This window comes from Chlorocebus sabaeus, chromosome 10, assembly GCF_047675955.1.
Source record: "Chlorocebus sabaeus isolate Y175 chromosome 10, mChlSab1.0.hap1, whole genome shotgun sequence".
NCBI classification, from domain to species: Eukaryota; Metazoa; Chordata; class Mammalia; order Primates; family Cercopithecidae; genus Chlorocebus; species Chlorocebus sabaeus.
This window is the reverse complement of record NC_132913.1, coordinates 69,523,972-69,551,390: the sequence shown is the minus strand read 5'-3', so window position 1 is coordinate 69,551,390 and position 27,419 is coordinate 69,523,972. Positions and strand designations below refer to the sequence as shown.

The window sequence follows — 27,419 nt, the reverse complement described above, 5'->3', positions numbered from 1 at the left end:
GTTAAAAATCTTAACTTAGGGTACTTAATACTGTACTATTTGCCATATAGTTACCATAAATTTCTTGCTGTTTCTCTCTTTGGCTACTTTTTTGAAATAGACTAAGATGCTTAGTGAAGCAGCTGGAAAGAGGTGACGTTAACGTTGTTGACTTAAAGAAGAATATTGAATATGCGGCATCTGTGCTGGAAGCAGTTTATATCGATGAAACAAGGTAAGTTTTAGCCTTCCTCTCTTTTATCTTCTTTGACTCACTCCCCTTTTTGTTCCTCTTTCTTGACCCTCCTTTATCTCAAACAGGAATTTAGCATCTCTTCATGTGAAACCAAAATCAAATCTTATTAAAATTTGAAAGGTTCTTCTTCATGTAGCTAATTAACTGGACTGTGATTCTCTAAAATTAATACACATTTTAATCCAAATGTTTGAATGTCATAAAATCGGCAAACACTAAAGTGAAAAAAAAAAAAAATCTCCTCTTCCCCCACCCTCACTCTCCTTGGGCTCAGACTTTTAAATGTCAGAGTTATGTGTAGGCTTATATTGGTTTTCACTGATGTCAGGATTTTCCCTATTATCTCAAATTTCAGAGTCCCTTTAGGAAAATGGGTGTTACATGCCCACACATTGTCATGAGATGTGTCTATCAGGCCCTTTATGCAGGGATTGCTAAGGAGCATCCCAAATGTGTGTTTTTGATCATCCAAACCTAGCCTCATAATTCGCAGTGGTAAGGAGATTAGGAAAGGGGGACTTATTTGAAGAGGGTTGCCAGCTTAGTGCTGTGACCCTCAAAGAGGCCATTCACCCGCTGGAGGATATTTGGTAAGTCCAGGAGAAGTGACCAGTGTCTCTTGGTGTTCAAAGATATCTGGTTCATAATTCTCCTTTCAAAAGGGATAAAAGTGACAGGCTAATCAGGGCTACCTGTGTATTCAGAGGTCAGAGGGAAACTGTGGGGAGAGAGGCATGCATTTCCAGCGTTTGACATGGAAAAGGTGCTAATTTTTTTTCACAGCCATAAAGCAGGTAGAATAGAAGTCTCTTAAAGTAACAAAGAGTACTTAAGTCAAATAGTGAAAAAGAGGCTACAAAGAGTAAGTGATGGTATAAGATCCAGGGTAGGAATTATAAAAATTCAGATAAAATAGTAGAAAATATATATTCAAAGTACTCTCTTGGTGTTAGCAAGTTGTCTCTGAAGGACCCACAAATGGTCCCCAGGAGAAAAAAATAGGCAGCATTTGGGCATTTGTCACATAGATGGCAGCAAAGCCACCAGTCTGGCCAGACCTTTTGGTCCTATAATTTCCTGCTTCTCGCACCGCATTGCTAAACAACCAGAAGCAGCAGTGAGTGGGAATATGGAGGTGAGGACACCCAACAGGCCCCTTCCACTCTGCGGGTATCCGTGCCTGTGCCAGACCTAAGCTTGGGGAACATGAGCAATGTTAAACCAGATAGGCAACTAAATAACATTTAGTTTTTATTTACCTATGCGTACTGGACTTCACAGGCATGCAGATACACACACACACACACACACACACATTGTTTAATAAGTAAAAAAATCACATGATGAAATTCTTGCCTCTACCCTGGTCACAGTCTACTCTGTTTCTCATAAACTTCTTATATATCTTTCCAGTGATTTATTACATATTTTTATTTTGTATTTTCCCCTCATCGTTTCATGGAAGGTAGTACACTATATAAACAGTCTTTCATTCTACTTTTTTTCACTGAAAAAGGAAACTTAAAAGTATCCTTTTATTGTATTCTGATTTTTAAAATATTTAACAATGAGAATTTTTACTAATAGCTGGCAGAAGAGGCCATATTGAGAGCTTTGTTGCACAAGTGATTCTTTCTTTGCCCACAGAATGAAACTCCTCTACTAAAGCATAGCTTGGAGAAATTATTTGAGGAAAAGAAAACAGGCTGGGCACAGTGGCTCACACCTATAATCCTAGCATTTTGGGAGGCTGAAGTGGGAGGATCACTTTTGAGCCCAGGAGTTCACAACCAGCCTGTACAACATAGCAAAACCTCATCTCTACAAGAAAACACAAAAATTAGCCAGGCATGGTGGAGTGTGTCTGTAGTCCCAGCTGTTTGGGAGGCTGAGGTGGGAGGATCACTTGAGCCAGGGAGGCTGAGGTTGCAGTGAGCTGAGATTGTGCCACTGCACTCCAGTCTGGGTGACAGAGTGAGATCATGTCAATAAATAAATGAATAAAAGAAGGAAAGAAGAAAGAAAAAAGGAAGAAGAGAAAGAAAGAAAGAAAGAAAGAAAGAAAGAAAGAAAGAAAGAAGGAAGGAAGGAAGGAAGGAAGGAAGGAAGGAAGGAAGGAAGGAAGGAAGGAAGGAAAGAAAGAAAGAAAGAAAGAAAGAAAGAAAGAAAGAAAGAAAGAAAGAAAGAAAGAAAGAAAGAAAGAAAGAAAGAAAGAAAGGAAGGAAGGAAGGAAGGAAGGAAGGAAGGAAGGAAGGAAGGAAGGAAGGAAGGAAGGAAGGAAGGAAGGAAGGAAAAAGAAAGAAAGAAAGATTATTTTCTTGGTGAATGTTCACTGAATGTGTATGAATGTACATGATTCTAAGTAAACAGAATCCAAGGTGCAAATTTTAAAAATACCTGATATTTTTCCCTTGCTCCCTCATTTTCATGTGACTCTTATTATTCACGAGATGACTGAATTTAACAGGTTTAAGATTTCTTCAATCTGTCCTTGAACAGATATTTTCTTTTCTATTTATCTATAAAACTTAAGAACCAAAGAACGATTTGAAGATTTCCATTATTCATCTTCTAATGGCATAATGCTAACCACCTGGTTTGCCTAAGTGTCCTGTCTGTCATGTGATAGATTATTATATGCTTTATTTATTTATTCATTTTTTCTGGTGCATTTCCATTCCCTGAAAAGTATGACTCCATGAATATTTGCTAACTTAGTTCCCTATGATCCCTGACTTATTTAAATGTATGTTATACCTAAAGTATAGCTCTTTTTCATTTTAAAATTGCTCTTTTGAGGGGAAAAGAGGTTGAGCACAGTGCTGCCCTGCTTTGTGGTAGAAATTCATTTATTTTTTTCCTTCTTATAACAAAACATTCCATTTCTTAACACCACATTATTCCTAATATTTACTCCAAATTTTTATTATTTTACTGTAATTCTTCCATGGTATCATGAGTTTTAAATTGGATTAATAATAATACCCCACATTTGTATCATCTTCAAAGGGCTCTTTGTTTCATTATCTCACATTAGTGTCACCACAATCCTAACTGATTGGCAGGACGATTATTACTTTCTGCATTTTACTAATGATAGAATTAAAGCTCTTAGAAGGAAAATGGTTTGATACAGGTCATGGATGAGAGTGTTGGCAAAACTGAGACTAAAACCTAAACCATGACTTCTTATTTAGTACTCCTTCCTCTATGCCTGGCTCTTCTCAGAGTGTTCCTGTAAAACAGAAGGGTTTTTAATGACCTCTGAAAGATTTAGATGACAACATATAAAACATTGTGATAGCTGGAATTGTAAATCCTGTAGCTAACATGTATTAAGGGCCTAATACGTGCCAAAAAATCTTCTAAGCATTTTATATGTACCATTTTATTAAAACATCATAAAAGCCCTATGAGGTAGAAACTCTATTATTACCAGATTGTATATGAGAAGACTTAAATCACAGAAAAGTTGCATAGCTTACCAAAGGGAAGACAGAGAGTTGAAGAGTTGGATTAGGGCCTTGGCAGTCTGACTCTAAGACTTGGGCCATGAAGTGCAAATCTCATCCTCATCCCTTTTCTAACATTTGACGAAAAGATGACTTCAGAGACACTGAATTTTGATGAAAGTGCACAGGTTCAGGATCATCAGCCCCAGTAGTATACTGATTGTGTGCCATCTCTTTCCAATTCTGCCTTCAGTAATTTCACGTGGCTAGCTTGAAAATGGTTACAGTGGGAGTATTCACACCCATGAAAAATAACATGCTACAAATCAGAATTTATTTTTTTCTGGAGAGTCTGTTGTTAAACATTTACCTTCATACCACAGGTCATACCTAAGATTACCTCTTATAAATCTCCTAAGAACTGCGATTTTATGATCAAAATATCAGCTTAAGAATGTTTAGAACAATAATAAGCCCTTATGTGATTGATTTTCTATATACTTAGTAAGACACACAGCAGTAAACTGAGGATGTTTCTGTTGAGATGTCCATACAATTATTAAAGTACCATTTCCCTTAAAACTATCAGTAAAACAGAGATCATGGAAAAGGAGTCAGGTCCAAGAAGCATTTAGTTGCTTTTAAACTTTAAAAACCTTTTGACTTCTGAAATGTTTTCTGATGGAAAATTCTCTTTCTAGAAAAAAATGATTCCATGAGTATTCCAGAGAGGTATTGTTTGAAAGTTGGGCTGGACTGAAAGAAAAAAGTCAGCACAAAATAAAGCAGTATAAAACACAAATTATTAATTGGAGCCTTAATGACTGCAGAATTTCAGTTAAGAAAGCAATCAAAGCAAAAATCTCCCTTTAAAGATAATTTTGGTGAGAAAAATAAAAACAATTTCTGAATTCTGACTCTTATTATAGATTATAGCACAATACCCTAATGAATTTGACTGTTGTGTTTTTTAAAAGATATTTCCAAATGCAAATGCCAATCCTTTATGAGTCTTGTGTTTAGATGTGTCTCTAGAGGCTATTGTTTTTCAAACTTACAAAGTTTTAATCCAGAAACATGTGACCTAAAAAAATATGTTCAATTGTCCTTATTTGGATTGGGATACTGCCAAGCAAAGCAGCATCTTTGGCCTCATGAATAGCAGGGCAGGCAGCTGCCTGAGAGGTATACTTTCAAGATGGGAATTGTGCTTACTAATACCTCCTAAAAACACAATTTATAACTTTCTTTGGTTAACATGAACCAATCTGTCTCATAATTACCACGATTAGAGCATAGACTCTGGATTCAGAAAGACTAGGTTGTTCAAAGTCTGGATTCTCTATTTAATACTTTTTCTTTAAGGAAGTTACTTTACATCCCTGGCTTTATCATCTACAAAATGGGAATAAGGGCAATGTTCACTTCATAAAGTTGATATGAGAATTAAATGTATAACAATGCCTAACAGAGCAAAATTTAAATAATAACAAGATATTTCTATTTTAAATAAAATTCTTATTTATTATGTATGAGCAAAATACAAATAACTCTCAGATACATAACACATGAAGGTATATGATTAACATATTCTAATGAAGGTATTAAACGCTTCCCTGAGAGCAGTTTTTAATCCTGAGAAAATGAAAACAGGTGGGCTCTGGTCACCAAGGAATGAGAGCATAAAATGATGGAAAAGAGTGCCTTTCCCTTAATACAGAGTCATTATCTCTGTGTTAATGATGGAAAAGAGTGCCTTTCCCTTAATATAGAGTAATTGTCTCTGTAAAAACATCATCAGTTGACTTTTGTGCCTTGCTAAATCTAAGGGTCCTTAATTTGCAGATAGATACTGCATTGATATCAATCAGTACTTTGAGAAGTTAGTCTAGTAGAAAGAAATTGAGTGACATTCAGGCTACGTTAGAGGCTAAGATCCTTGAAATCACTGAGTAGAGGGACTTTCCAAGGAATCTTCACTCATTTAACAAACACCTGTTGAGTACCTGAAATGAATACCAGACACACTGGTAATCAGAATCAGGAGCAAAATTGTGCAGGCAGTTGGTGGCTAGAAATGGGTCTAGAATTGTGAAGACAAACCTAGGCACAAGAACAAGTGCTCAAATGAGAAACAGAGAGATTTAGAGAGAGACCCAAGCAACAGTGATAAATTACAAGCAGGAAACACCAAGTATCAGCGGTAACTCATAACCAGAGGGAGTAACATGAGGTAAGAATTTATATAGTGTCAGACTTCCAAACCAGATATGTCTAGACTTCTAGACTTGCAGGTATTTTTGAGTGTTAATGAGTTTGTTCTCTGGCAAAGCTCTCCCTGCCTATTCTTAAAGACATGGTTTCTAACAAGAGGACTAAAGGTAAAATATGTCTGGAATATGCTAGATATATGTGCATGGAAGCCCAGAAATATAGTGCCAATTAGAGACGTGAATTATAACTCAAGGGTCTCATAATTTTTAAATACCTTTACTTTGATGCTAACCTTCAGTAGTTGGAACTCCTTTGCTATTTGAATATATTCTCCATCCTAAAGTTCTTGAGAATGGCCAGTGAATGTTTACTTATTTCACAGTCCGTCCTGGCTATCACTTTCTGCAGCCAGCTCTCTGGATCCAAACTGATGAATTGTTCCCTTGCATATTTTTCTCTTACCTATTTTTTTCCTCAAGTCCAGCTATCTATAGCCAGGCTCCCAAGCATGAGCTCAATCCCTTCCTCCTTCCTTCTGTTCTCCAAACTGAAGCTAAAATCAGCTATAATTGCTGTAAGGCATTAGCGATAGATGCTTTCAAAATCTACAACTTAAGCCCTTTCATACAGGTCCCTTATCAAGCATCTTGCTGCATCCTCTAATGCCTGATGCCCATCTCACAGAGACTTTCCACTACAGAAGTCCTTTTGACATGTCTTGCTGTCCTGAGTTCAGGACCTCAAGTTCTATGACCAAAATAAAGACAGGGGGCAATCAAAATTAATGTCATTCATCTCTGAGGATTAACCCCTACATTAAAAGACTGTTCAGTCTAAATTTACATTTAGAAAAAACATGACAATTTTCTAAAGGACACAGAACCTGAGAGTGATGCAGCTGTGCTCACGGCAAAGATAACCTTGTGCATTATTTTCTGGAGATGTTTAACCTCTCGGAATCCCATTGTCTCAGTCTAAATGCCAGAGGAGAGCTCTTACTTTGTTTTAGTGTAACTAAAAGAGCCATTCAAAATATTGTTTATGAAACAAAAGAGTTAGTCTGCACTGAAGGTAAAATAAAGCCTATCTGTGTAGAATAAGCCAATTTTTTGACTTTTCAAATGTCAAAGTTTTTTCACTTTCAACTATTAAGGTTTAAAAAACTCCTGGAATTCCATATCAAAACATGCTACCATGTTATCCCAGTAATTGAAATCAAAGGAGGGGATAAAATTGGAGGTGTGGAACAGGAGGGTAGTTAAGGACAGGCAGATAGTTAAGGAAAACGTGAGTATTTAAGACAAGGCATGGAGCTACCAAAGAGGAGACTAGAAAGAATAGACACCAAAGCAACAGGCATATAGGACAAATATGAACTGCCAAATCAGCAGAAAGTAGGGTTACTGAAAAGAGTAAATCAAATGCCACAGGGTGAACCACTGGATGAGTTGGGAAATTCCTAATGCCCTGAAGTAGAGTTTCAGCAAAGAGAAAAAGCTACCAGCCAGAAGATGATACTATGAAGAATTAATGTGGAATGGCTTCGTGAAGAAATTAGTATAGACTATTTTTCCAGAATTTACTAGAGTACAAAAAACAGAGATAGACCAATCTACTGATTTGGACATATACTTGAGGAATCCGTTTTGTATGTTTTTGTTCACATTGTTTTTGGGATGAAAGGCTGGTATCTGTAGCCCAGAAATGAAAAGTTTAAAACACATATTTAGCATAACAAGAAAAAAAATGCTTCCTAGAAAGATTAGGCCAAGAAGTTATCCTTGGGAAGTTATCTAGGAAGAGAGAAATAGTCAAACATTGGTTGAAAATGTTGATGTAGCCAGGTACGGTGGCTCATCCATGTAATCCCAGAGGCCGAGGTGGGTGGATCATGAGGTCACTGGATCACAAGGTCAGAAGTTCAAGACCAGCCTGGCCAAGATGGTGAAACTCCCTCTCCACTAAAAATACAAAAATTAGCCAGGTGCAGTGGTGCACACCTGTGGTAGCAGCTACTTGGGAGGCTGAGGCAGGAGAATTGTTTGAACTCAGGAGGCAGAGGTTGGAGTGAGCTGAGACCATGCCACTGCACTCCAGCCTTACTGACAGGGCAAGATTCTGTCTCAAAAATAAAAGAAAAAGAAAAAGAAAAGAAAGCATAGATGAATTTGGAACTAACTAGTGCACAGCCAAGGGTCTTCAAGTAAGCAAAACATGAGTAGCATTGTAAAATCAGAAAGATTCACTGGCATTTCATTTTAAACTCAGCTGTTTAGCATGAGTAAATGTGCTGCAATAGTTATGGCTAACGTATGAATAATGAGCTGCTGAACTTGGGGAATGATGTGGAGAGCAAACTCTTTATGTTTAATCACTACAACCTGCACATCATGATGGCACTCACTCATGTGTGCTCCTTTTGCCAAAGGAGTCAGAATAAGAGAGAGGAAAAAGAGAAATAGATTGGGCTAATTAATGAACAGCTTTTATTAAATATTTCAATTGTAAGTGATAGGAAACCCAACCAAGCCAGTTTAAACAAATGATTAACTTATTGACTTTCATGGCCCAAAATACTGATGGCTAGTGGTGACTATAAACATAGGTTGAACTAGGGCACAAATGACATCAGCAGGTCCACCTCTGTTTTGCTAGCTCCAGAATGGCTCTTTTGATGCTTTATCTGGTAGCAAGATGGTGACAGTATTTCTAAGCTTCACATCCTCACACCATCAAATCAGGAATGAGAAAAGTTTTCTTTCCCAAATGATCCGATAAACATATCCTTATGTTTCATTGGCTCTAGTTAGGTAACATATTTATCCCTCAACCAATCATTGTGTCCAGGGGAGCTGAATATACAAGGTCAGTGGTCAAGCATCCCATGAGCAAGATAGGTGGTCAACTCTATTTAAATCATATGCTTAAGAACTGAGAATGGAGGAGAGTGCTTTCTAAAACCACAACTGTGCTCTCTCTGCAGTGAAAACTAAAATGTCTCTGCTAGTGTCACAAACAGGGAGACCTGGATAGGGGTTTGTGTGGGATGTCGTGGAAAGCCCTTGACTGGCAGTTCAGCAACTCCTTTCTTGGCTTTGCTCCTACTAATGATTAGTCTCTACTTATTATTTTTTTTCACATGGAAGATAAAGTCTCCAGTCTCTTTTTGTTCTGGAATCGTGTGATTTTATCCATGGCTCCAAAGTCCCCCTGTAAAGACCTGCTTATGACGCAATTACCCTGACAACCAGGAGGGTGACAGGAGGAAACTGCTTATCATTTGCTTAGCATTTATAAATATGGGCTCTTGTATTCTTCAGATTACTTCTATTTGGAAAAGTCCCCGAGGAAATCAGTTTGAGGAAAATGTGCTAAGACGTTGCTGGAGCTCAGTGAATCATTAAAAATCAAGTAATGATTTTTCTGAATTCCATTTTTATGGTGTGAGTTGTGGGGAGGGATGGCTGTTTGGAGTGTTGTGTTTGTAGGCTGTTCTCACCCTGTAGGTGGAGTGTGAAAATCACTTAGAAAAAGTTGCAATACTTTTTGGTTGTTTTTCCTATTTTCTGTCCATCTGTGGTGTGTTACTTTCTACAAACTTTTAAAAACAGCCTCACTTGTGAAAAGGGGGAGAAAAGCCTGACCAGGTCTTTTGAGAAATGACTAATAAAAAAGCTCTATGTGTTGAATAAGATCTCACTATTTGTGATGTTTTGATTCAATGTAATATAAATTAATATTTCTTGAATTTTAAAAAGATGTTTTAAATGTTATTCTTGTCTAATAATGATAATAATAATAATGAAAGTCATTTGACAGTTAAATCCAAGGCAATGTATTATTCAATTTGCAAATATGATTCTATATAATTCTCAAAAATGCCTATAAATTAGATACTTATATTATTTCCACTATAAAGTTAAAAAATTTAAGGCATAAAGAAAGTAATTGACTAGCTTAGGATTATATAATTATTAAGCATCAGAGACAAGTTCAAATTTAAAAGGAATATATCAGACGTCTATTTTTCTCTTTTTTCCTAGCCAACAGAACCCATTTTTTTCCTAATTATTTTCTCCCTTTTTTAAGGCCAAGTGATTCAGGGGACACCAACATCAGCCCTAGGCTCAGGATGGATGACTCCTAATTGTTATAAACAAGTTATTATTCCCCAGTTCACTAATCAGTGAGTTTAGGCTTGGACATGTGATGCAATTCTTGCCAATTGGAATTGCATAAAGGGCAGAATGAAGACGGTGTTGGCAGAAGGTTTCCTCTTCATAGAAAGGGTATCTTATGCTTCTAGGTGATATATCCATATCTGATGCTTACAATGAATACAGCCATCTTGCTTCAAGCAGAAAGCTAAACCTAATACTAAATCTGTTCACGTAGAAAGATGAAGGAAACCTTAGTCCTTGGTAATATCGTTGACTTCCTGATTTTAAAAAATCCGTTACCGGAGTCACCTTACTTTTAACCTTTTTTTTTTTTTTTTTTTTTTTAAGGAAATCAGTCAATTTCTTTATTATTTGAGCCACTTTTGTTTAGGTTTGATGTCACTTGTCATTGACAGCATTCTTACAGCCAGGTAGGTTGGACTTGCTCCAAATTCATATTCTTCATCTCTAATTCTTCCCAAGAGTCACTTTACCCTAACATTAAATCCTAATGAAAATGTTTGATTTCTAAGTTAGCCACTAATAATTCATAATCTATTTTCCCATGAAACAAGGTAATAGGTTAAGTTTCCAAGGTAACCCTCAAAACATTGATACCATCCTAAAGTTGAACAACATAGGTGTTTCTTGAGCAAGTATCAAGTACTAGAAATAAGGGACTTACATTTTTCTACATACAAAGATGTTTGTACATTCTTTACTATATTTATGTAGCCTACTTCCAAATATATTTTTCTTCTGTCTACTCTGCATCTCTTTTATCTCATTTCCATCCCCATCAGTCTAGCTGGAGTCACCATTATCTGTGAGACTGTCTCAGGCCTATCTGTCTAGACACATGTTAGTCAGTTCCACACAGGGACTTTGCCGTCCTGCAGGCTCAACCCAGGAGTAGGGGCTGGGGATAGGGTGGGGCATTCAGCTGGCTCCTGCTCCAAGATCCTGGAAACTTATCTGGGGCATGCTCCCACCCTCCTCACAGTTTGTCCTGGATTAGAGGTCAGGCAGGATCCAGTGTTCCTTCTCAAGATCTCTCCTGCCTTCCTTTCTGACTACTCTTCATTAATCTGGCATATTTTTGGATAATCACAGGAATGGAAACTTTGCTCTGACTCATCACATATTCTTCTATTATCTTTTCTTGGGTCTCTCTTCCTTCCATGGGACATGGATTTTTCCCTCCTTCAGGTTATTGTGTCATTTACAACTTGAGTCAGTGAGTGAATTCATGGCTGAGCATATATACAAAGAGTTATGGGATCACAGAAAATACTTTTTAAATTGTTTTTCTAAAATTTTTTACACATGAAAAATATCTTTTTCTACATTAAACAGGACGTAACTAAAAACATTGACATATACAACATATGCATCAAAATAAACAAATAAAAGTGACTATTCCTCATCTGGGCTAATACCTAACTAGTGCAAATACCTGAATATTTTAAAAATCCGTAAAACCAGGGACCCTATGCCTATGTTTTTTATACTTTTATTCATTTATTCAACAAATATTTATGAAGGACTCACTATATACACTGATACTTATTTCACTATTCTCTTTGGCTACTGTTACCTCCCAGTTGTCATCATCCCTAGTAGTTTGGCCTCATGGGTTTAGAAAGAAATATATTCCTTACCTCCCCTTACACTCTTCTCTTCCAAATATACCCCTGCTCTACTGAGGACACATTTTCCACCCATGGTCTGTTGAAAATTGACTTTTTTAGTTCGCAATCAAATAACATACAGATAATTCCCATTTGTAACATCATTATAAAAGATTCATTAATTAAAATACTTTCATGGGGACTCTTCTGACTGTTCCTCCTGATATAATTCACCAACAAGCCTCATCACTGATGGTGAAATAATGTGCATAAGGAAATAAGCAGTGCCATTCAGTACATGTCAGAAAATAAGTAAATCGCATTTTCTTGGTATAGAGCTTTCATTAATTGGCAAGCTGTGAATGAAGGAGAACGGTGTTCTCAAACCTTAGTAGTCATTGAAATTACTGGAAGAGCTTGCTAAAATAGGGTGCTGGGCCTCACTCCCAGACTTTCTGATTCAATAGGTCTTAGAGCATGGGAAGTTTCATTTCTAACAAGTGCCCAGGTGATGCTAATTCTTCTGGTCTAGTGACCACAATTTGAAACTACTCTACTAGGCCGGGCGCGGTGGCTCAAGCCTGTAATCCCAGCACTTTGGGAGGCCGAGACGGGCGGATCATGAGGTCAGGAGATCGAGACCATCCTGGCTAACACGTGAAACCCCATCTCTACTAAAAGATACAAAAAACTAGCCGGGCGAGGTGGCAGGCGCCTGTAGTCCCAGCTACACAGGAGGCTGAGGCAGGAGAATGGCGTAAACCCTGGAGGCAGAGCTTGCAATGAGCTGAGATCCAGCCACTGCATTCCAGCCTGGGCAACAGAGTGAGACTCCGTCTCAAAAAAAAAAAAAAGAAAAAAGAAATTACTCTACTAGATGATGTCACAATGAGACCACACACACACAAAAAGAGAAACAGAGAGACCATTAGAAATTTGATGGTTAGAAATTTAAGCTCTTATCAAGACTATGCCCCAAGTGTTGTTCCAAGTTGTAAATGAGATAACTTTGTGCTAAAATGTCCCCCCACTCCAACCTCCAGGAAATCTCATTAGGAAATAGGGGCAATAAGCAAGAGGTGCTGAATCGGAGATTAGCAGTGCCTCACAGCAACAAGTCTTGGGTTCTTTGGAGGCCAGGCCTGTCCTTTGGTCCGTGATTTGGTCACCTCTCCCAGGTCTGGGAAACTATAGGCCCTTAGGCTTCATCTAGGAGCTGCAGCCCCACCCTTTTTCTCCAGGCTGCCCCTCTTAGTAATCCTTGGAAGGACACAGATGAAGCATGGAATGCCCTTCTCCTATGTCTTATTTCCCCAGTTAGAAGAGGCAACCTATCTATTCTCTGGAAAGTGGAGCAGGAAGAAGATCAATACTAGGAAACTATTGTTTTATTGTGAAAAGATATATATAACATAAAATTTACCATTTTAACTATTTTTCAGTGTAAAATTCAGTAGAATTAAGTAAATTTACAATGTTATGCAACCACCATCATCATCTGTCTCCAGAAGTTCTTGATCATCCAAAACAGAAACTCTGTAACCCTTGAACAATAACTCTCCATTTCCCACCGATAACTCTCAGACCCCGATAACCGCTCTTCTGCTTTCTGCCTCTATGAGTTTGCCTACTCTACTAGGGAATATCCTAAAGTAAGTAAAAATTAATTTTGGAGATCTCTCCCACTGTCTCTTTACAACCCTTACTTTGGGAGAATCCTTACTTTATTATTTGGCTCCCCAGAGTCCACTTTGACCAACTCTTCCCACAACGTCTCCAACACTTCCATTCCCATGAGGCCCTCCTTGTTCTATGTGTTAGAAAAAGGGAATCTACTTAGACTAATTTATGCAGATGTGTAGGTAGTGGGAAGTTTACCAAGGGCTTGCTTTGTAACAGATGAGCAGATACTGTTCTAAGGGCTTTCTCTGCATTTATTCAGTTTATTCTCACAATGTCACCACTAGGCATACTATTAGTACCATCTGTTTTGTACTGACAAAGGAACTAAGTCTCACGCAGATGAAATACTTTTTCCAAAACTACACAGCCAATAGGTGACGAAACCAGGAGTTTGACTCCAGAGGCAGTCTTTCTAACTACAGAGGATGCTTATTAATCAAAATGTGTTAATCAGTGGAGCATTAGGCTCTGTGCCTAATGGAATATTTTCAAAAATGTTTTTGAGCCAAGAGGATTTCCTGGTGGGAAGCCAAGAGTCATCAGCAAGGCCTTGGGCAGTTTTCTGCCTCACCCATTATCCCCAGTTCCATCCCCAAATGACTCCAAAAATACAATCTTGATCCCAGCTCTCCAAGCAATTTGACTCTTTCTCAGGCCCTTCCCCTCAACATTCTTTGAGTCCTTTCTGCCTCTCCTGGTGGACAGGACCTCTACTGCCTCTACCTCTGCTTCCTAGATTGGGTACGAAGGAGGCACCAAGCACTCTGTAGGCCTTACCTTGGAGAAAGCCACATCTAACTTCAATATTATCCTTAGTTGACCTCGTTTACGCCAAGATTTGTCTTTTGGGAATTGAGCTAAGGTCGGCATGACTGACTTCTCCACCCAAAAGTTCAGTCTTCATAGTCACTCATATACAATGATCATCTTCTCACAGTTAAAAAAAAAAAGCTGGGTTGGGGAGAGGCTAACAATACCAGAGGAACATTGAACAAATCTATCAGGAAACTGTTTTTTTATAAAAAGCTATTGAGATAAATTTGTAAGCTTGCCATTTTAAATCCTTTTTGGAACAAAACAGGGAATAAATAAACATGCTTCAGTGGTGGCCTGAAAAATAATTCAAAAGTATTTAGCACTATAGTAAGTAGGTTACTGACAAGTAGATATGGCATTTCAAGTGTATTACCTATTTCCATCCTTACATTTATTTTACTTCAAAGTGTCCTGAAATTTTGTCATCCAGATATATTTCTCTATGAGTAAACAATTCAACATGTTAGCATTGTAAATTAAATTTAAGCTTCCTCCAACTAAAGATTTACTGATAGATCAAACTCCTTTAAGACTTTTTAAGTTCAATTATTTTTAACCCTAAGTTTCAAGGCAGAGATGAGATCTAGAAAATGATTACTGGCATTAGCATTGACCGAATGTGAAGGCCGTCTGGGTACTCAGTAAGAAAAATATGCATTTAAAGTGGAGGATAACTTATCAGTTAGTAATTCAGACCCTGAAACCAGACATACATGACCAAAAAATGCGACATGGACACTCCTGGTTGAATGACTTTGCACAAATCACTCAAGACATCTGTGCCTCAGTCTATTTATCAGTAAAATAGAAGTAGCAATAATAATTAGATCTTCCTTGTGGTAGTATTATGAGGATTAAATAAGCTAAAGCTTGGTTTCTTGCCTGGTTCTTAGTAAGACAGCAACAAAGCAACTGGCATTATCATCCATTTCGGTCCTCAAACAGTTCTGAAGTCTGAGTGAAGGATTGGTTTTACCTTTAGAGTTTTGGTTTGTTTTTTGTTTTTTGCGGCAGTTGGGGGATAACGGTGGAGAAGGGCACAAGCAGCTCAGAACACAGACATAGGTTAATGGAAGAAATAATACTAATGGACTCTCCTAGGAGGAAACCACTTACTCCAGAAAGAGTATTTGTACTATGGAAAGATCAACCACCTTTAATTCCTCTGGCTGTCCTGGAAGATATTTGCAATGTATGAGTTCAGTACCACCCTTAGCCCCAGGCCAGTGAAGCTGCTTACCTGGGCACCATTCCCCACTTCAGGGAGGCTGACAAGGGTTCTCTTTGGTGTTCCCCTCACCATGGTGTGTCTCCGCAAGACCAAGAAGAACCTGAAGCCCATGACCCTCTTCCCCCTCCAGGTACTACAGGACCCTGGAATTCCCTGCTTTTCCCAGTATGTTCCTTTACCATATTTAGGGCAGAAGACCCCGGATTTCTCTACCCAAAGGTCCCCAAGCCTGTCTCCTACATTTTACTGGGCTTTCTTATTAGGTCTTTCCTCCCAAGGAACCCAGGACACCATTGGTGTTTGTACCTTTTCAAACCAAGGAGTGGCCAAGAAGCAGCTCCTTTCAAAGCTAGGTAAGTTGATGGAGACTGTACTTCGGGGCTGAGGTTTCCACCTGTGGTGCGGAGTGGAGCTGCAGGTTGCTGGCCCAGTGTTGTCACACAAGGAGCTGAGAACTTTAAGTTCACCCAACTTGTTTGTCTTTTGTGAAACTTATTAAAAGGTAGAAGGATAGAACATATAGCAGTTTATTCACCTGTTATATAACTTTAAAATATTTAGTTAAATGGTATTTGGATGAAATATGATCCTACCCTGGCCCCATCCAATGTTAAGGGAAAGAACTGAATGAGTTTGTTGCTGCGTGAAACATGTCCTTTATAAGAATAGTAAAGCAGGAAAAGAACATTTCAAACTTGAGAAACCAGTATCTCCTAACTGCACCTAGCACTTGAATTTTAGCACTTAGAAGGTGTAATTGCGGGTACCAATTGCCCAGAAATAACCACATCAGTACATGAGTGTAGTCATTTTCCAAGAGTCCACTGTGGACAGAAATATTTTCACTGACATGTAATTGTAAGAGTCAAAATCCCATGACCTCTCCTTCCGTGGCCGCCTCCTTCTTTACTTCCCTTCCCTGCAAACTTTTTACTTCAAAATATAAGCCCTTTGGGAGTTATGTCATCTGATTTCAAGAGAAAATTATGATTATAAATAGCTCTGAAGGATTAGTTGAGTCACAGATTGGATGCAGGGTCAGTTTTCACAGTTCACCGGGCCCCATCTGCACCCAGGTCGTGTTTAGAAACCCTTGACTTTATGCTTTATTGAGTCCACTGGGACTAAAACTAAAGTTGTATCAAACACCAGTGGGAGCATTTTTCAGAGGTAAACAGTGATAACATTTTACACATATATTCCTTATCGTTTCTTTTTCTGTATAGCACATTTTAAGAATTCCTTTTTTTTTTTTTTTTTTTTTTTTGACAGTCTTGCTCTTGTGGCCCAGGCTGGAGGGCAGTGGTGCCATCTTGGCTCACTGCAACCTCTATCTCCGGGTTCAAGTGATTCTCCTGTTTCAGCCTCACCAGTAGCTGAGACTACAAGCGTACACCACCATGCCCGGCTATGTTTTTGTATTTTTAGTAGAGACGGTTTCACCATGTTGGCCAGGCTGGTCTTGACACATTTTAATAATTCCTAAGGAAAATGTACCAGTCATCATTTTTCCATGTTGTATGTTTCTTAAACACAAAGTCTTCATTTTTAAAAAGCATTTACAATGTAAATGATTATGCATACTCTGCCCTTTAACATTAGAATAAAGAGCAATGAAGTCATTCGATGTTTGTAAAACAAAATTAATTATGATAGTTGAGATCCTATTTTATCATCCTCCTTGCACAAATTTCTTTCAAAAATGAAATGAGGACAAAATGTAGTCATATATGTTTTACATGTGCCATAATCTTATACAAGTATTCAGATATTTTCATGTCTTAGATAAACATATAGGAGAATTCTTTATAATAATTCTCTGTCTATGAAAAGTCTGGGATGATGATGACTAGTCCATATTACATTATAGTTTTTGTTACTGCACTGTCTACCATGGTCAGATGAAACTTGAGGAGCTGCTCATGTTGCTCAGAAGGAAGAAGACACAGAGTACAAGGCGGGTATGAGGGAAAGGGAAAATGAATAAGTAAGAAGAGGTAAATGTAGGGGAGTAGGGAGAAATATGTCTTTAGATTTATTAGTTTATTTTCAAAATTTATTCAAATTTAGGTTTGAACTACCTATTTTTCAACTTTCTTCTCTCCAAATTGGAATAACTATCTTAATGAACCTGTGTACACTGACCTATGTCTTCATTAGAAGTTTCTTACTCTTCTATGAACCTGTGTACACTGACCTATGTCTTCATTAGAAGTTTCTTACTCTTCTCCGTGTGATAAATAGCATAAAGGAGCTAATATTTGACAGAAATACTGAGTTTCTTGGCTAAAGGCATATAAACAACCCATACTTTTTTTAAGTTTTCTTTCCTGTGACTTTGAAATGCAATAAAAAATGTTTAGTCTTTTTCTCTACACCAAATATATATGTTTCCCCACAATTTGTTTCAATAATATGACGCATGATTATTCAGAAACAACTTAATCTAAAGGCAATGAAGGAGATGATTGGCAGCAGTGAATTTGCTCCCAAGATGTTGTTTCTGCATAAGCAGCAATAAATTTGATTATATCAATCAAATAGCACAGGATTATACACTAAAACTTCTACCATTTCCATCCTTACTCCACTCATGAAGGTAATCAGTTACAATTAGTCTAATGTAAATATTTCTAGACATTTTATAGCCATTCAATGGATATATATTGGCCCCCTGCTCTGTGTCACACATGATTTTAGAAGCTGATGATACAGCAGTGTACAACAGAAGGCCAACTTTCTGCTCTCTAGGTCTTTGCAGCCCAGGCAGCTAGACTGTAAGCATAAAATGAACAAACAAACCAGTGGACATATGGTATGGCATCTAGTAGTGGTCAGTGCTAAGAAGACTATAACAGGGTAAGGCTGGGCATGGAGGCTGACACCTGTATACAATCCCAGCACCTTGGGAGGCCAAGGCGGACGGATCACTTGAGGTCAAGAGTTTGAGACCAGCCTGGCCAACATGGCGAAACCCAACCCTGTCTCTACTAAAAATACAAAAAATCAGCTGGGCGTGGTGGCATGCCTGTAATCTCAGCAACTTGGAAGGCAGGGGCAGGGCAGGAGAATCGCTTGAACATGGGAGGCAGAGGCTGCAGTGACCCGAGATCACGTGACTGCACTACAGCCTGAGCGACAGAGCGAGACTGTCAGAAAGGAAGGAAGGGAGGAAGGAAGGAAGGAGAGAGAGAGAGAGACAGAGAGAGAGAGAGAGACAAAGAGAGAGAGAGAGAGAGAAAGAAAGAAAGAAAGAAAGAAAGAAAGAAAGAAAGAAAGAAAGAAAGAAAGAAAGAAAGAAAGAAAGAAAGAGAGAGAAAGAAAGAGAAAAGAAAGGAAGGAAGAAGACTACAGCAGAATAAAAAGGCAAAATAAAAACGAAAAATATTTACTACTGGGAGTGGGCACATGGATGCCCTCTCTACCTAAATGCAGTAAGGAAATGATTCACACAAATGATTCACACAAATATCTGAGTACAAGACTCTAAGTAGAGTGAATAGCAAGTACACAGGCCCTGAAGCAAAAGCAAGCTTGGCAGCTTTGCATCCAGCAAGAATAGTGTCACTGGAGCAAAATGAATAAACGGGAACTGGTTAAAAGGTGAGGTTAGAGACTTAGCTCAAGATGACTTATGTGGAGCTTTATGAATAAGGCATTGTGGTCTGACTTAAACTTTAAAAGAGGCATTCTGGCTATAGAGGGAAGAAGAGACTGACAGGGGTTAGGAGCAAGAGGGGGAGGTCAGTTAGCAGGCCGCACAGGAGGCCAGGCAAGAGATGATGGCAGCTTGGCCTCTGACTCATTCATTGCAGGTGGGAATACAAAATGGTATAGCAAGACAGTTTGGCAGTTTTTGAAAAACTAAGCACTTACGATACCATCCAGCCATTGTGTTCCTTGGCATTTCCTCAAATGAGTTGAAAAAAGCTGCACCTGTTTATAGGAGCTTTATTCATAATTGCCAAACCTTGGAGCAATCAAGATGTCCTTCAATAGTAGAATGCATAGACAAACTATCTATGCATACAATAGAATATTATTTAGCAATATAAAGAAATTAGCTATCAAGCCATGAAAAGACATGGAGAAAAATGCGTATTACCAAGTGGAATAAGCCAATACTAAAAAGTCTAGCCTTTTACTATATGATACTAAGTACCTGATGGTCTGGAAAAGGCCAAACTAAGGAGACAGCAAAAAGATAGTGGTTGCCAGGGACCAGAGGTGAGGGAAGGAAGGAAGGTTGAATAGACAAAGTATAGGGATTGTTTTAAGGGCAGTGGAACTACCCTGTATGATACTGTAATGGTAGATATATGTTATTATACATTTACCAAAACCCATAGAATGTACAACAGAAAGTGTGAGCCGTCATGTAAACTATGGATATTAATTAATAATTATGTATTGGCCAGGCACGGTGGCTCAAGCCTGTAATCCCAGCAATTTGGGAGGCCGAGATGGGCGGATCACGAGGTCAGGAGATCGAGACCATCTTGGCTAACACGGTGAAACCCTGTCTCTACTAAAAAATACAAAAAAAAAAAACTAGCCGGGTGAGGTGGCGGGGCGCCTGTAGTCCCAGCTACTCAGGAGGCTGAGGCAGGAGAATGGCGTAAACCCGGGAGGTGGAGCTTGCAGTGAGCTGAGATCCGGCCACTGCACTCCAGCCCGGGCAACAGAGCGAGACTCCGCCTCAAAAAAAAAAAAAAAAAAATTATGTATTAACATTGGCTCATCAACTGAAATAACTGTACCACAATAATACCAGATGTCAATAATAGGGGAACTGTGAAGGTGGGGGTGGAGATGAGATGAATGGGAATTCTCTGTACTATACACTCAATTTTTCTATAAGCTTAAAAAATAAAGTCTAGATGATGAAGGTGCCTGAAATTGTGGCTCTCAGGCAGGGATAGCATAGGACAGAGTTCTCTAGGTAATCATGCTCATTCAAAAAGGAAAAATTAGAAACTTATTGAGTAGAATAAAAAGGTCAAGGTATGCCAGCTGGCTATGGAAGCTTCCCCCATTTCACATGCTGGAGTAGCAGAGATGTATGCACAGGCAGATGAAGATCTCGAAGGCCACTGTTGTAACTGTGCTGTAGCGCAGAGAAAAATCTTTGAGAAACAGACCTGCAGCTAGTATTTCTGTCAGCTGAAGAGAAAGTTAAGTCAGTTCTTGCACACAGGGACACACATCTGACCTCATACCCAGATTCACTTCTTTTCTGCTGTACACATTCTCCTGGTCCTTCTCTTCAACCTTCTGATTTGGAAAGAAGTTCTCTCATACAAGAATGAACAATTTTCAAAAAGAAACCAACACAGAATCCATACAAAAAAATACCACAAGAACAAAGGTGGAAAGGATAGGGAAAAACACATGTCAAAGAACTCATGCCAGAGGAACGTACACATCTGTGAGCTCATCCTGTGAACTCAAGAACTTCATGAAATCATCAATTCTGTAGAAAAAATAACACGATTAAAACAAAGAAAAAAGTTTCAAGTGGTAAATAATATGATAATACAAGGAGGTGAAACGTGTACACACAACACAGTCAGCAAAAGGAGGAGGAAAATGAGGCTACCCTGTAGAGACAGCCAAGCCATAAGCCACAAAACTTAAAAGAGACATTACTGAAAACACAGTAGAGTGTTTTACAAATAAAACACTTTAAAGGTTAAAAAAAAAAAGAAAGAAAAAGGTAAACAAAACAGGATAAGATCAAGACATTAGTTTTTCAAAAAAAGGTTTAGTGGAAAAATGATAGATATGGAAACTAGATAAAAGAGATCTCTGATATGCATAATCCATTTCCCTGAAGAAGAGAACGAAACAAATGGAACAGAAAAAAATGTATAGTCTGAGAAAACATTAATAATATACCATTAAGTCTGGGCGTGGTGGCTCACACCTGTAATCCCAGCACTTTGGGAGGCCAAGGCGGACAGATACCTCAGGTCAGGAGTTCGAGACCAGCCTGACCAACATGGAGAAACCCCATCTCTGCTGAAAATACAAAATTAGCCAGGCATGGTGGCATGTGCCTGTAATCCCAGCTACTCGGGAGGCTGAGGCAGGAGAATCGCTTGAACCTGGGAGGCAGAGGTTGCGGTGAGCCGAGATCGCGCCATTGCACTCCAGGCTGGGCAACAAGAGTGAAACTCCATCTCAAAAATAATAATAATAATAAGTAAATAAAATAATATACCAGTAAGACTTTGAGCCATATGTTTACAGGAAAAAATGATGCCCAATTCCATACCAATTAGGGTCTTCAAAAAGTAGTGAACTTCCAAAATAAAAGACCATTTTTGCAATTGTGCTCAGTTAACTAAACTAACTAAACTCAAAACACTATTCTTACAACTTTTTTTGTTCCTCCCACAGCATGCACATTGGTCTCTTAGATACATAAATCATATCACATCCTACTTGAAACAATTCAATGACCTGCCATTGCAAATATGACAGAATCCTTCCAAGGCCTGCTATTAGCTTACTTAGATCTATGTTTGCCTCCCAACTTGAGTCACTCTCTCACTCAGTATACTCCAGCCACATTTGGCCTCCTTTCTGTTCCTCAAACATGCCAATACTGATCATGCCTCGGGCCTTTGTACTTGCCCTTCTTTCTATCTGGAATAGATAGAACAGACTTCCCCCAGACTTTCCTATATCTAATACTTTCTCATTGTTCGGGTCTTAACTATCTGATCATCTTATCTAAAGTAGTGTTTCCTCTCATAATTAACCTATATCATAATCCTTATTTTATTTTATTTTATTTTATTTTATTTTTTAATTTATTATTATTAAACTTCAAGTTGTAGGGTACATGTGCACAACGTGCAGGTTTGCTACATATGTATACTTCTGCCATGTTGGTGTGCTGCACCCATCAACTCGTCATTCACATCAGGTATAACTCCCAATGCAATCCCTCCCCCCTCCCCCCTCCCCATGATAGGCCCCGGTGTGTGATGTTCCCCTTCCCGAGTCCAAGTGATCTCATTGTTCAGTTCCCACCTAAGAGTGAGAACATGCGGTGTTTGGTTTTCTGTTCTTGTGATAGTTTGCTAAGAATGATGGTTTCCAGCTGCATCCATGTCCCTACAAAGGACACAAACTCATCCTTTTTTATGGCTGCATAGTATTCCATGGTGTATATGTGCCACATTTTCTTAATCCAGTCTGTCACTGATGGACATTTGGGTTGATTCCAAGTCTTTGCTATTGTGAATAGTGCTGCAATAAACATACGTGTGCATGTGTCCTTATAGCAGCATAATTTATAATCCTTTGGGTATATACCCAGTAATGGGATGGCTGGGTCATATGGTACATCTAGTTCTAGATCCTTGAGGAATCGCCATACTGTTTTCCATAATGGTTGAACTAGTTTACAATCCCACCAACAGTGTAAAAGTGTTCCTATTTCTCCACATCCTCTCCAGCACCTGTTGTTTCCTGACTTTTTAATGATCGCCATTCTAACTGGTGTGAGATGGTATCTCATTGTGGTTTTGATTTGCATTTCTCTGATGGCCAGTGATGATGAGCATTTTTTCATGTGTCTGTTGGCTGTATGAATGTCTTCTTTTGAGAAATGTCTGTTCATATCCTTTGCCCACTTTTGGATGGGGTTGTTTGTTTTTTTCTTGTAAATTTGTTTGAGTTCTTTGTAGGTTCTGGATATTAGCCCTTTGTCAGATGAGTAGATTGCAAAAATTTTCTCCCATTCTGTAGGTTGCCTGCTCACTCTGATGGTAGTTTCTTTTGCTGTGCAGAAGCTCTTTAGTTTGATGAGATCCCATTTGTCAATTTTGGCTTTTGCTGCCGTTGCCTTTGGTGTTTTAGACATGAAGTCTTTGCCCATGCCTATGTCCTGAATGGTACTACCTAGGTTTTCCTCTAGGATTTTTATGGTATTAGGTCTAACATTTAAGTCTCTAATCCATCTTGAATTAATTTTCGTATAAGGAGTAAGGAAAGGATCCAGTTTCAGCTTTCTACTTATGGCTAGCCAGTTTTCCCAGCACCATTTATTAAACAGGGAATCCTTTCCCCATTTCTTGTTTGTCTCAGGTTTGTCAAAGATCAGATGGCTGTAGATGTGTGGTATTATTTCTGAGGACTCTGTTCTGTTCCATTGGTCTATATCTCTGTTTTGGTACCAGTACCATGCTGTTTTGGTTACTGTAGCCTTGTAGTATAGTTTGAAGTCAGGTAGCGTGATGCCTCCAGCTTTGTTCTTTTGACTTAGGATTGTCTTGGAGATGCGGGCTCTTTTTTGGTTCCATATGAACTTTAAAGCAGTTTTTTCCAATTCTGTGAAGAAGCTCATTGGTAGCTTGATGGGGATGGCATTGAATCTATAAATTACCTTGGGCAGTATGGCCATTTTCACGATATTGATTCTTCCTATCCATGAGCATGGTATGTTCTTCCATTTGTTTGTGTCCTCTTTGATTTCACTGAGCAGTGGTTTGTAGTTCTCCTTGAAGAGGTCCTTTACATCCCTTGTAAGTTGGATTCCTAGGTATGTTATTCTCTTTGAAGCAATTGTGAATGGAAGTTCATTCCTGATTTGGCTCTCTGTTTGACTGTCACTGGTGTATAAGAATGCTTGTGATTTTTGCACATTAATTTTGTATCCTGAGACTTTGCTGAAGTTGCTGATCAGCTTAAGGAGATTTTGGGCTGAGACAATGGGGTTTTCTAAATATACAATCATGTCGTCTGCAAACAGGGATAATTTGACTTCTTCTTTTCCTAACTGAATCCCCTTGATTTCTTTCTCTTGCCTGATTGCCCTAGCCAGAACTTCCAACACTATGTTGAATAGGAGTGGTGAGAGAGGGCATCCCTGTCTTGTGCCAGTTTTCAAAGGGAATTTTTCCAGTTTTTGCCCATTCAGTATGATATTGGCTGTGGGTTTGTCATAAATAGCTCTTATGATTTTGAGGTACGTTCCATCAATACCGAATTTATTGAGCGTTTTTAGAATGAAGGGCTGTTGAATTTTGTCAAAAACCTTTTCTGCATCTATTGAGATAATGATGTGGTTCTTGTCTTTGGTTCTGTTTATATGCTGGATTATGTTTACTGATTTGCGAATGTTGAACCAACCTTGCATCCCAGGGATGAAGCCCACTTGATCATGGTGGATAAGCTTTTTGATGTGCTGCTGAATCCGGTTTGCCAGTATTTTATTGAGGATTTTTGCATCGATGTTCATCAGAGATATTGGTCTAAAATTCTCTTTTTTTGTTGTGTCTCTGCCAGGCTTTGGTATCAGGATGATGTTGGCCTCATAAAATGAGTTAGGGAGGATTCCCTCTTTTTCTATTGATTGGAATAGTTTCAGAAGGAATGGTACCAGCTCCTCCTTGTACCTCTGGTAGAATTCAGCTGTGAATCCATCTGGTCCTGGACTTTTTTTGGTTGGTAGGCTATTAATTATTGCCTCAATTTCAGAGCCTACTATTGGTCTATTCAGGGATTCAACTTCTTCCTGGTTTAGTCTTGGAAGAGTGTAAGTGTCCAGGAAATTATCCATTTCTTCTAGATTTTCCAGTTTATTTGCGTAGAGGTGTTTATAGTATTCTCTGATGGTAGTTTGTATTTCTGTGGGGTCGGTGGTGATATCCCCTTTATCATTTTTAATTGCATCGATTTGATTCTTCTCTCTTTTCTTCTTTATTAGTCTTGCTAGTGGTCTGTCAATTTTGTTGATCTTTTCAAAAAACCAACTCCTGGATTCATTGATTTTTTGGAGGGTTTTTTGTGTCTCTATCTCCTTCAGTTCTGCTCTGATCTTAGTTATTTCTTGCCTTCTGCTAGCTTTCGAATGTGTTTGCTCTTGCTTCTCTAGTTCTTTTAATTGCGATGTTAGAGTGTCAATTTTAGATCTTTCCTGCTTTCTCTTGTGGGCATTTAGTGCTATAAATTTCCCTCTACACACTGCTTTAAATGTGTCCCAGAGATTCTGGTATGTTGTATCTTTGTTCTCATTGGTTTCAAAGAACATCTTTATTTCTGCCTTCATTTCGTTATGTACCCAGTAGTCATTCAGGAGCAGGTTGTTCAGTTTCCATGTAGTTGAGTGGTTTTGATTGAGTTTCTTAGTCCTGAGTTCTAATTTGATTGCACTGTGGTCTGAGAGACAGTTTGTTATAATTTCTGTTCTTGTACATTTGCTGAGGAGTGCTTTACTTCCGATTACGTGGTCAATTTTGGAGTAAGTACGATGTGGTGCTGAGAAGAATGTATATTCTGTTGATTTGGGGTGGAGAGTTCTATAGATGTCTATTAGGTCTGCTTGCTGCAGAGATGAGTTCAATTCCTGGATATCCTTGTTAACTTTCTGTCTCGTTGATCTGTCTAATGTTGACAGTGGAGTGTTGAAGTCTCCCATTATTATTGTATGGGAGTCTAAGTCTCTTTGTAAGTCTCTAAGGACTTGCTTTATGAATCTGGGTGCTCCTGTATTGGGTGCATATATATTTAGGATAGTTAGCTCTTCCTGTTGAATTGATCCCTTTACCATTATGTAATGGCCTTCTTTGTCTCTTTTGATCTTTGATGGTTTAAAGTCTGTTTTATCAGAGACTAGTATTGCAACCCCCGCTTTTTTGTGTTCTCCATTTGCTTGGTAAATCTTCCTCCATCCCTTTATTTTGAGCCTATGTATGTCTCTGCGTGTGAGATGGGTCTCCTGAATACAGCAGACTGATATGTCTTGACTCTTTATCCAGTTTGCCAGTCTGTGTCTTTTAATTGGAGCATTTAGTCCATTTACATTTAAGGTTAAGATTGTTATGTGTGAACTTGATCCTGCCATTATGATATTAACTGGTTATTTTGCTCGTTAGTTGATGCAGTTTCTTCCTAGCCTTGATGGTCTTTACATTTTGGCATGTTTTTGCAATGGCTGGTACCGGTTGTTCCTTTCCATGTTTAGTGCTTCCTTCAGGGTCTCTTGTAAGGCAGGCCTAGTGGTGACAAAATCTCTAAGCATTTGCTTCTCTGTAAAGGATTTTATTTCTCCTTCACTTATGAAACTTAGTTTGGCTGGATATAAAATTCTGGGTTTAAAATTCTTTTCTTTAAGAATGTTGAATATTGGCCCCCACTCTCTTCTGGCTTGAAGAGTTTCTGCCGAGAGATCTGCTGTTAGTCTGATGGGCTTCCCTTTGTGGGTAACCCGACCTTTCTCTCTGGCTGCCCTTAAGATTTTTTCCTTCATTTCAACTTTGGTGAATCTGGCAATTATGTGTCTTGGAGTTGCTCTTCTCGAGGAGTATCTTTGTGGCGTTCTCTGTATTTCCTGGATTTGAATGTTGGCCTGCCCTACTAGGTTGGGGAAGTTCTCCTGGATGATATCCTGAAGAGTATTTTCCAACTTGGTTCCATTTTCCCCGTCACTTTCAGGCACCCCAATCAGACGTAGATTTGGTCTTTTTACATAATCCCATACTTCTTGCAGGCTTTGTTCATTTCTTTTTCTTCTTTTTTCTTTTGGTTTCTCTTCTCGCTTCATTTCATTCATTTGATCCTCCATCGCTGACATTCTTTCTTCCAGTTGATCGAGACGGTTACTGAAGCTTGTGCATTTGTCACGTATTTCTCGTGCCATGGTTTTCGTCTCTTTCATTTCGTTTGTGAGCTTCTCTGCATTAATTACTCTAGCCATCAATTCTTCCACTTTTTTTTCCAAGATTTTTAGTTTCTTTGCGCTGGGTACGTAATTCCTCCTTTAGCTCTGAGAAATTTGATGGACTGAAGCCTTCTTCTCTCATCTCGTCGAAGTCATTCTCCGTCCAGCTTTGATCCGTTGCTGGCGATGAGCTGTGCTCCTTTGCCGGGGGAGATGCGCTCTTATTTTTTGAATTTCCAGCTTTTCTGCCCTGCTTTTTCCCCATCTTTGTGGTTTTATCTGCCTCTGGTCTTTGATGATGGTGATGTACTGATGGGGTTTTG

General features: G+C 38.7%; 1 protein-coding gene across 9 annotated transcripts in view; it reads left to right on the top strand.

Moving 5' to 3' along the window:
* The window catches only part of PDE1A (phosphodiesterase 1A), a 389,378-nt gene that overhangs the window by 261,252 nt on the left and 100,707 nt on the right, over positions 1-27,419 (top strand). For all 9 annotated transcript variants that reach the window (XM_073019855.1, XM_073019854.1, XM_038001881.2 and 6 more), the window contains one exon: positions 101-214. In XM_073019855.1, coding sequence (XP_072875956.1) covers positions 101-214 — 114 coding nt within the window. The remainder of the gene's footprint in view (positions 1-100; positions 215-27,419) is intronic.